We start from the raw sequence: 9,609 nt of genomic DNA, 5'->3' as shown, positions 1-9,609 counted from the left end.
CTACAGGAACAAGGCATGCCCAGGGAAAGGCCCTTTTGCCGACCATCAAGAGTTGTTCTATGAACTGTGCATTCTGCCCACCAGGTAGACATCCTGCTCTAGGTCCCATTGGAGGATGAACCGTCTTCTGTGTTCTTCAGAGGCTGCTTGATTCTCTGAATAGCGATCCAGAAGGAGTTGCTATGAGACACACACTGACTCATGGACATAAATCCAGCACCATCTTAATAGAAAGGGCTTCTGTGTTCATTGAGGCCTGGCAGGGGCAGAGAGAGCGTGTGTGTATGTAAAGTGTCAGTGAGTCGCAGCCAACTTAAGGCGACCCCAGCCAGGGGCTTTCAAGGCAAGTGAGGTGGTTTGCCATTGCCTTCCTCTGCAGAGTCTTCCTTGGTGGTCTCCCTTCCAAGTACCAGCCTTGCTCGGCTTCCGAGATCTGACAAGATTAGGCTATACCATGCCGACTTTCTTCCCAGGATATAGGTTACAGAACCCAAAAGAGAAAGTGTAACATTAATGGGTTATGTTCCCACACACAGAGGGAGAGGGAGATGCAGTTAGTTTAAAACAGGAGCTCTGACCTGGATCTCCTCTGGCTTCATCTTGTTTGGCCCTATTCAGCTGCCTGAAACCAGAAATCCGTGTGGCCTTGCCTTACAGGTGGTTCCCTGCAGGATGTGCTTCAACAGCGCCATCTTGTGGCCAGTGCTTGATATTGTTTCCTGTGCTCTGCATCTAATTACCGTGGGCTATGGCCCTGACCTGGATAGGAAAAAACCTCCAAACGAAGTTTAGAAAACTAGTAAAGGACCAAACGTTTAAAACATCAATAGGTATAGGCAAAAGTACATGTGTTTATTTCAGAAACATATAGAAACCTTGTAGGGGCCCAAATAAAGCCTCATAAAATAATCACAGTGATAAATGCACACATGTTTCAGCCCACAAGAGCCTTCTTCAGAGGTCAAATAGTACAGAATACAACAAGCAACAAAGCCCCCATTAAACTTGTAAGGCAGTAAACAATTGATATAGGGCCAAAAATGGAATGTTCCAATCTGGAATTGAATGCCACACACACACAAAATTGTGGGGCCACAAATATATCTGACCTTGTGTCAGAAGCAATTACATATATTGGAGACAGTAATATTGCCAACATATACCTTCCAGTTTAGGTCCTAAGGGTACAAGTAAAATCGCCTTATCAGGGCCAATGTAATACCAATATGTAACAGCCCAATCTCAGGAGCTAAGAATGGTCAGCCCTGGTTAGTACTTGGATAGGAGACCACCAAGGAAATCTAGGGCTGGTATGCAGAGGCATGCGATGGCAAACCACCACTGAACATCTCTTTCCTCAAAATCCCTATAAAACACCATAAGTTGCCAGCAACTTGACAGCAAAAAAATGGCTGAAGGCGGAGCTTCTGGGCTGTCCCTTGAGATCCTGGAGTCTCACCTGCGTGGCTAAAATGTTAGATCTGTCCAGAGGCCTTGTTGGGATGCATATGTGCTGGATCCACATGGACACAGAACTCTGCCTTATACTGAGTCTGTACCACTCAATACTGTCCGCTCTGACTGGCAGAGCTGTCCAGGGTCTCAAGGCAGAAGTCTTTCCCATAACCTATGACCTTTTAACTGGAGATACTGGGGACTGAACCTGGGACCCTCTGCGTGCCAAGCAGATGCTCTACCTCTGAGTTACAGCTACGTCACTCTTGCTGCACGCCCTGGTTGGTGAAGCTGGTGTGAGCCAGGAAAGCAAAGACAAGGCTCTGGGGATGTGCTTACCTCATCTGCATCTGTTCACAGGAGAGCCAGCAGTGCACAGCCTGTGCCTTTGAGCAGGGTACCAGGATCTGGCGAAGCCGCTGGTGAAGAAATAGCAGGGTGCTTTGCTTCGGAGGGCAGTCCGGAACCCATGAGCACTGGCAGCGAGTTCCTCGACAGGGCCCTGGTTCTGCATTTGAATTACTGCAATGGCCTGCTGCTGGTGAGGACAAAGGGAAGGGTCCTTTCCATTTGCAAACCTCCTCTTCCAACTGTGTGTCTTCTGATTTTGGTGCCCTGCACATCTGTCAGAGAGCCAGTTTGGTGTAGTGGTTAAGTGTGCGGACTCTAAATCTTGGAGAACCGGGTTTGATTCCCCACTCCTCCACCTGCACCTGCTGATGTGACCTTGGGTCAGTCACAAGCTCTGGCACAGCTGTTCCTGAAAGAGCAGTTTGTGTCACTCAGCCCCACCCACCTCACAGGGTGTCTGTTGTGGGGAGGGGAAGGGAAAGGAGTTTGTAAGCCACTCTGAGACTCCAAGTGAAGGGCAGGGTATAAATGCAATCTCCTCCTCCTCCTCTTCCTCTTCTTCTTCTTCTTCTGCAAGGCTTCTGCTTTACTAACAGGAAAAGTGTTGGTGATGACTGCTGTTCTAGATCTTTTCAAAGGGGGACTTAGATCAGGGGTCCCTTGGGCACCAGGGTGCCCTCCAATACCTTTCTTGGTGCCCACCAAGTGTTCCTAGAATGTGGGTGGGGCTCTTACCTGGCAGGGCTTCTGATTGGCCACTGAAGAGCCAATTGGCTATGCAGATTAAAATAATGTTGTTTCGGTGGCGACTGCCACCACAGTGTTTGTTTTATTCCCTCTCCTCCTTGCCGGTGTATATTTTAAATCACCCCTCTTTATCCCTGCATTTGGGCTTCCTCTGTGTGTTTGGCGCCACCTCCTGTGGTAGTCATTTTGGGGTTTTGCCCACCACCCTGTGTGAGAGTTCCAAAGGTGCCCACAGGCTCAAAACAGTTGGGGACCCCTGAATTAGACCTGCCCTCCTGTGCACTTGTCTGTCAAGTGCCACTAGCGATGATGGCTAAACGGAGCTAAAAGAGTTAATTGCATGCATGGCTTGTGGGCTTCCCAGGGGCACCTGGGTGGTCACTAGTGGAGAAATAGTGCTAACCTTGACGGGGACTTGGTCTGCTCTGACAAGGCACTTCTTACATTCTCAGTAGAACCTCGGCTGTGGCATATCCCCCGACCCCATTCACTCTGTGGAGTTCTTGAAAACTGCCCTGACTTGCGACTGTTATTTAGTCCTTACTGACTGTTTTTGCGTTGTGATTATTACACAGTTTGCTTTCTCTAAGCCTCACAGCTGAGCTCTCCTTCTTGTGTTGTCCCGCACATAAAATCTGAACCAGCTAAAAATGGCTCTTTGTAAGGTGTGAATTGGGGCTGGGCCCTCCCCCTAAGGGTCTGTTGTGTTGCTTGTCACCTGATTTGCAGAAACTTGGCAATTTTGGACCACTACGCTGCCGGGAAATGTATGCGCTCGACAGGCTGGCGAGGGAAGCTCAAGTCCTGGGGATGGTCTGCCACCTGGCGGAGGAAAGGTCAGGGACTGCCAATTCGGCCGAGGAAGGTAAGGAAGTGTGCTGTGAGGGAGAATCCAAGGCCACTCCCTTCCTGGGGCGGGGGTGACTGTAGTTCTGGAGAGGTGGGTCTTTTTCTTTTGTGGGAAGGCCCTTTGTGGGAATGGTGGTGGGGAGCAAAAATTATACCCAGGGTATCATACTCTGTAGTATCACCATAAACAGCATAAAACAGTATCACCATAAACACCATAAACAGCGCTCACAAAAAAAAATTCTCAAGCAGGCGGATCCTACTTCTTTGGCAATTTTGGACCACTACGCTGCCGGGAAATGTATGCGCTGGACAGGCTGGCTAGGGAAGCTCAAGTCCTGGAGATGGTCTGCCACCTGGCGGAGGAAAGGTCAGGGACTGCCAATTCGGCCGAGGAAGGTAAGGAAGTGTGCTGTGAGGGAGAATCCAAGGCCACTCACTTCCTGGGGCGGGGGTGACTGTAGTTCTGGAGAGGTGGGTCTTTTTCTTTTGTGGGAAGGCCCTTTGTGGGAATGGTGGTGGGGAGTAAAAATTATACCCTGGGTATCATACCCTGTAGTATCACCATAAACAGCATAAAACAGTATCACCATAAACAGTATCACCAACAACACCATAAACACATCACCATAAACAGCGCTCACAAAAAAAAAATTCTCAAGCAGGTGGATCCTACTTCTACCCACCGTTGCTTTCTTAAGATGGACATGCTTTCTAGCAATTCGGATGAGAAGCCAAGTTAGAAGTCTGTTGCAGCCAATAGAAACAGGAGCGCAGCATCACCTTAAAAGATTAACAGAATTAATTCCAGCATAAGTTCCCGTGAGTCAGAGCTGACTCCATCAAATGCATAAACCGTTCAACCCATGATGCTGAGGTATAAATGCATCTCCGTTAACAGCCGAAGGCTTCATGCGTCTGATGAAATGAGCTGTGACTCACAAAAGCCTCTTCTGGAATAAATTCTGCTAGTCTTTACGAAGAATAGACGGATAGTATTAGTCTGGATTAATAAAAGTAAGCGGGAGTCCTGTTTCATTTTGTTGCCAGCACCGATTTAATTGTCCATCTTGCCCCATTCCCAAAGTTTCAAGTGGGCTTCTTGCTTTTTGTTAAAGTGAGCTCCCGTCTCTGGCCCCAGCTCCTGCCAACCCAGCAGTTCAAAAGCAGGAAATTGCGAGTAGATAAATAGGTACTGCTTCAGTGGGAAGGTAACAGCGTTCCGTGTGCCTTGGTGTTTAGTCATGCCGGCCACATGACCACGGAAAAGTCTTCCAACAGCGCTGGCTTGGAAACAGAGATGAGCCCCCCCCCCAAGTCAGATTCAGCTGGGTTTTGAGCAAGGGAAACCATTACCTTTAAAACTGATATGCAGATGGGTGAGGATGGTGTGACCTTACAGTCACCAACCAGTCAGTACTGTGCACAGCCAGCTTCCATTGCAAACATTCAGAAGCAGTTTCCTTGTAGCCAGACACATCTTTCCTGCCCCTATTTGACAAGAGTATTCCTGAGTACAGCAATTCCTGGTGTAACACGTGCTCGTATGCACACTATTGGACACTTTTTGGACAGGTGGGAGGAAGACAAAAGTTTGCAGGATCCTGGAGATCCGTTATACTAACAGAGATGCTTTCCTTGGGAGAAAGCAGCCTTCCCCTGATGTGAGAGACTCCTTCCTCCCAAGAAAGCATCTCTATCTACAGGATCCAACGCAGAGTTTCCCAGTGGTTCAAAGGAAACATCTTTTGCTGGATCTGTCATGACAGCTCTAGTCCCAAACTGATTTTTTGATCTCTCTATCTCCAGTGGTTCAGTTCTCCACACGGAAGGAGGGTATGTTACCCTTCTGGGACAGCTGTGTGACCGTCCCTAATGTGTATACCTGCCCTGTGGAGCGGTTCCTAAAGACACTCAGCTCTCAATACATGGTGCGAATCAACGAACGGCAGCAAGGCCTGGCGGATTCAGGTGAGTGTGTGAGTGTGCCTCATGGTCAACACGCTCCCCCACACACCAGAGATCTAGATTCTGCACCAAGTTGTATATAGATCTGCAGCCTGAATACATGGTTTGGTTTAGTTGCGTGATACTGCCTCTTCTCACATGACAGCAAAATAAGGACTGCAACGGAACAATACACAAGTGAGAATGCATACAGCAAAATAAGGACTGCAACTAATTCCCTTGGCTGCAAGAAGACCCTTCTCAGTCCCACTTTGGTCACTGACATCATTCTCGTTGCCAGCCTATAGTGGCTACTTGCTTGAGGTTCCCCAGATCAGGAACTCAGCTGTCTGTCTCTGCCTGATAATGCTCCCTTGGCAGCCAGATAGTTGCTGCCTGGACGCCTGTTTCTTCCAGCCAGCTGCCAGGCCATTCTGTATGTGTGCAGCCATCTGACAAACACCATGTGTACCCGTGCTTCATAGATGACGAAGTGAGCTTTGAGTGATGAGCCTTATACCCTGAATAAAGAGTTGCTCTTTAAGGTACTGCCGGCCTCCAGTTTTGCTCTACCGCTATGGGCTAACATGTCTTCCCTGCCTGAAACTATTTGTGTGTTGGAGGGAGAACTCTGAAGATAGCCTCTTTTCAAAGGGAAGGGGAGCTGTTAACATGCAGTGTCCTCTGAACCCTGAGTTTTTCTTAAGACAGAAAAATAAACTGGCGTGCCTCACTGCAGTACTTTCTAAAGTATGGTGCAGTGTAGCCTCGCTGCTTCTGTGCCCGAATTCCTCTTAGGAGTGCAGTCCTCAGCTGCTGACCATGTCCCCTCGGTCCCTCTGCAAAGCTTACTGAAGTCAGTGGGTTTAGAAGGGTGTAACTGTGCTAAAGATTTCACTGTAGGACTTAGCTGAATTCCATACAACTTATCTGACTTACCTGCTTATTCACTGTAAGACTTTCCTGACTTATCTGAATTCTGTGCCGAATGCCAATTTCCACGGGTGTTTGTAGCAGCAGAAAAGAGCAAGGGTGCAGTAGCTCCTTAAAACCTAAAAAAAATTGTGGTAGGGTATGAGCTTTCATGAGCAGTGACTCAGGAAAGCTCACACCCTGCCACAAATTTTGTTAGTCTTTAAAGTGCCACTGGACTCTTGCTTTTCTCTACTGCTACAGACAGACTAAAAAGGCCACCCATCTTGATCCAGATCCATGAGTGTCTGGTGTCCTCAGGGGTCATTTCCTGCAGGAGTGCGCAGGAGCGGAGCTCCAGCAGTAAAGAGCCCAGGGGGTGGGCACATGCAACAAGCCCCACCCCCTGCTCCCAGCAGCCCTCAGTCAGAGCAAGAAGCAGCCAGGTAAGTTGCAGAGCTCCCCCCAGCCCTACAAAGCAGTCCAGTGGCACCTTTAAGACCAAGTTTTATTCAGGTACAAGCTCTCCCTCCTCTGCGAGGACAGATCTGCACGTCGTCGTCCCCCAATAGCTAGTAATCCAAAACAGTACAGTGGAGCCTGAGCGGTGGGTGTTGCCTTCTGACGCACTTCCGGTGATGTCAGGGGGTGTGGCATATGCAAATAAGTTATGCTAATGAGCTCCTGCACCTCTTTTTCTATGAAATGACCCCTGGGTGTCCTTATGAGCAAATATTCAAGGGCAAACAAGGACAGACCAGGAAGGCAACAGAAGTCGCTTTTATTGAAGGAATGGCTTCTAGGTCATCTTTGGGGAGATGTTTTGGCCTGGGGTTGATGCACCCCTCTCGCTTTGAACTGCCATGCAAGACAGAAGAAGAAGAGGAAGAGGAGATTGGATTTATACCCTGCCCTTCACTCAGAGTCTCAGAGCAGCTTACAAACTCCTTCCCCTCCCCACAACAGACACCCTGTGAGGTAGGTGGGGCTGAGAGAGCTCTTGACAGAAACTGCTCTTTTTCAAGAACAGCTCTGACAGAACTACGGCTTGCCCAAGGTCATCCAGCAGCTGCAAGTGGAGGAGTGGGGAATCAAACCCGGTTCTCCCAGATTAGAGTCCACGCACTAAACCACTACACCGGACTGACCAAGAGCAGTGTGGTAGAGTCTGCAGGATCCGTACCCACGCCTTGTTTTCTATTGCTATGGTACAACGGAAGGATTCACACCCCCACACCTCCTTTTCTGTTGCTATTGGGGCAACTCATCTGTGCTGTGTTTTCACTCATAATTTTGGGTTTGGTTGCCATGCCGCTCTCATTTCTGCCTGTCCCTACCACCATCTCATCCTGGTCCCATCCAAAACGGAAGATGCTCCCGAGTGTTTCGATGTCATGCCAGTGTTTGTGCTGTGAGGGCTCATGAGTTGCTTGATGTTCCCTTCGACTCTAGTGTGCGTGAAACTGGTGGAAGAGCTTCTGCAGCGCAGGCTGCCCAGGCGCCAGGGGGGCTGCCAAGCGGAGCAGGTGACCATCTTCCAGTACTGGAGCCACTTTGAGACTCTGCCTCCATCGACGCTGGACTCCTACATCTTGGAGCTGGCAGAGGAAGGTACGTTATGTGAAGAGTGTGGATCTGGGGTAAGGGAGGGGTACTTGTCACTTGGTGACTTCAGCCTCAAGTGGTGACTCACAGGTCCAAACAGACATATAGATTAAACACCACGGAGACAACCATTATCGTTGCCCCACGTCACCTCAAAGGCGATTGTTTTATGGGTGGGGACAATTCACAGAGTGGCTCACTTTAGAGATAACATGAAACCAAGGTGTATCTTGACCGGGAAACCAGAGTTTGGCTCCCAAATGATCACTCAGATCCTGGTGTTTTATTACCTTTGCTCTGGCCAGCTGTCCCTGTTTCTGGGAGAGCACGTGAGGGGAAGGCACTGGGGAACCTCTACACTCGTGGTTCGTTCAGAAGCATAAATGGGGCTAATTGCGGTTAACAAACCAACTTCGGAGCTGGGTTTAACAGACTTACTAGCCACGGTTGGCGGAGTCTGCCACATTCAGATGGTAACGCTAACCATAGTTAGTTTAGTTAAACCGTGGTTTTGCAGTCATGTCTGCAATGGAAACATTCAGAATAAGCTCAGAAGAGGGTCTGGACATGTGCGAACGAGCCCTGACTGTTGTCTTGGAAGTGGGAGACCACACTTTGGAGTGCTTTCTCATCTGCTTGCTCTCATGCCAGAGCTTAGCCTAGTTGCTGTGAGTATCCCTGAACATGTAAGTACTTCGCGTGATAAGGGAATCACTTTTTTTCAGTGAAGCAGTAGGGCTGTGGCTGCATTCAGACATCCTGCACGAGCTTGTTTTTACATGAGAACTCCCTTCCGCCTGCCATTGGGTGCCATGCCAGGGCCAGTTGGAGGCTTTGGGGAGGCCTGGGCAAAGGGTGCCCCTGCCCATCCATACCACCCTGTCCTTCCCCGCTTGCTTGCTTGAATCCTTCCCACTGAACCTGGGACCTTCTGCATGCCAAGCAGATGCTCCCCAAAGCAAGACAGCTCTGGTTTCGGATTCCCATAGCTGGTCTCCGTAATGCTTACTGTGGTTCTTTGCCTGTCTCCTGCCTTTGTAGTGCTGCTAGCCCAGAACCTGAACTCTGACGACCAGGATGTGGTCCTGAAGGCTTTGAAGCGCATGCCTGAGAACCGGCTCCGCAAGGACGGGCTGAAGGCCTTGAGCCTCCTGCTTGTGGAAGGGAACAGCAAAGTTGTCGGGGCCGTGTCAGCGCAGCTGCGCACCCTGTCGGAGAACCCTGGCTTCCGGGAGAGGGCAAGTATCCGGGGAAGGGTGCAGAGAGGCAGTCTGTAGATCGGGAGAAGGATGCGTCTGCTTTTTCAAGGGTCACACCCCCACTGCAAACTGTACTGCATTGTTCTGCAGTTTGGCTCTGCTGAATTGTGTGTGATTATTATTATTATTATTTATTAATACAAATCTGTTGTATATATTAAAAGGCCTCGGACCACGCCATCATTCAATGTACCTGCATTTCCACCTGTAGCTGGAAATGGGTGGGGGTGGGCAACGGGTGCCAGTATGCACTACCCAAGCCTTTTGCAAGAAGGAGTTCTCCTTGCGAGTGGACAAGCAGTCCTGGCTGGGCTGGTGCGTGCCCGGGGGCCTCTGGATGGGGGCTGGGAGGGAGCAGGCAGACCCAGGGGGGAGGCGTGGCTGCACTGTGGCAAGCCAGCTGGTGGATAAAGCCCAGCTGGCAACCAGACCAACAGAGAGTTGAGGGGACATGGCGAGCCCTGGGGGGGGGGGGGGGGAACGG

At 49.8% G+C, this 9,609-nt stretch overlaps 1 protein-coding gene across 1 annotated transcript in view; it reads left to right on the top strand.

Moving 5' to 3' along the window:
- Positions 1–9,609, top strand: part of FAM65A (family with sequence similarity 65 member A) — a 64,719-nt gene that overhangs the window by 46,772 nt on the left and 8,338 nt on the right. The window contains exons 14-19 of the mRNA XM_015407095.1: positions 1,816–1,996; positions 3,283–3,418; positions 3,655–3,801; positions 5,212–5,373; positions 7,714–7,872; positions 8,908–9,104. Coding sequence (XP_015262581.1) covers positions 1,816–1,996; positions 3,283–3,418; positions 3,655–3,801; positions 5,212–5,373; positions 7,714–7,872; positions 8,908–9,104 — 982 coding nt within the window. The remainder of the gene's footprint in view (positions 1–1,815; positions 1,997–3,282; positions 3,419–3,654; positions 3,802–5,211; positions 5,374–7,713; positions 7,873–8,907; positions 9,105–9,609) is intronic.

The sequence above is a fragment of the Gekko japonicus genome, unplaced genomic scaffold, assembly GCF_001447785.1.
Source record: "Gekko japonicus isolate JY-2015 unplaced genomic scaffold, Gekko_japonicus_V1.1 scaffold2778, whole genome shotgun sequence".
NCBI classification, from domain to species: Eukaryota; Metazoa; Chordata; class Lepidosauria; order Squamata; family Gekkonidae; genus Gekko; species Gekko japonicus.
Note: the sequence above shows the minus strand (reverse complement) of the source record. Positions and strands in the feature narration are given on the sequence as shown.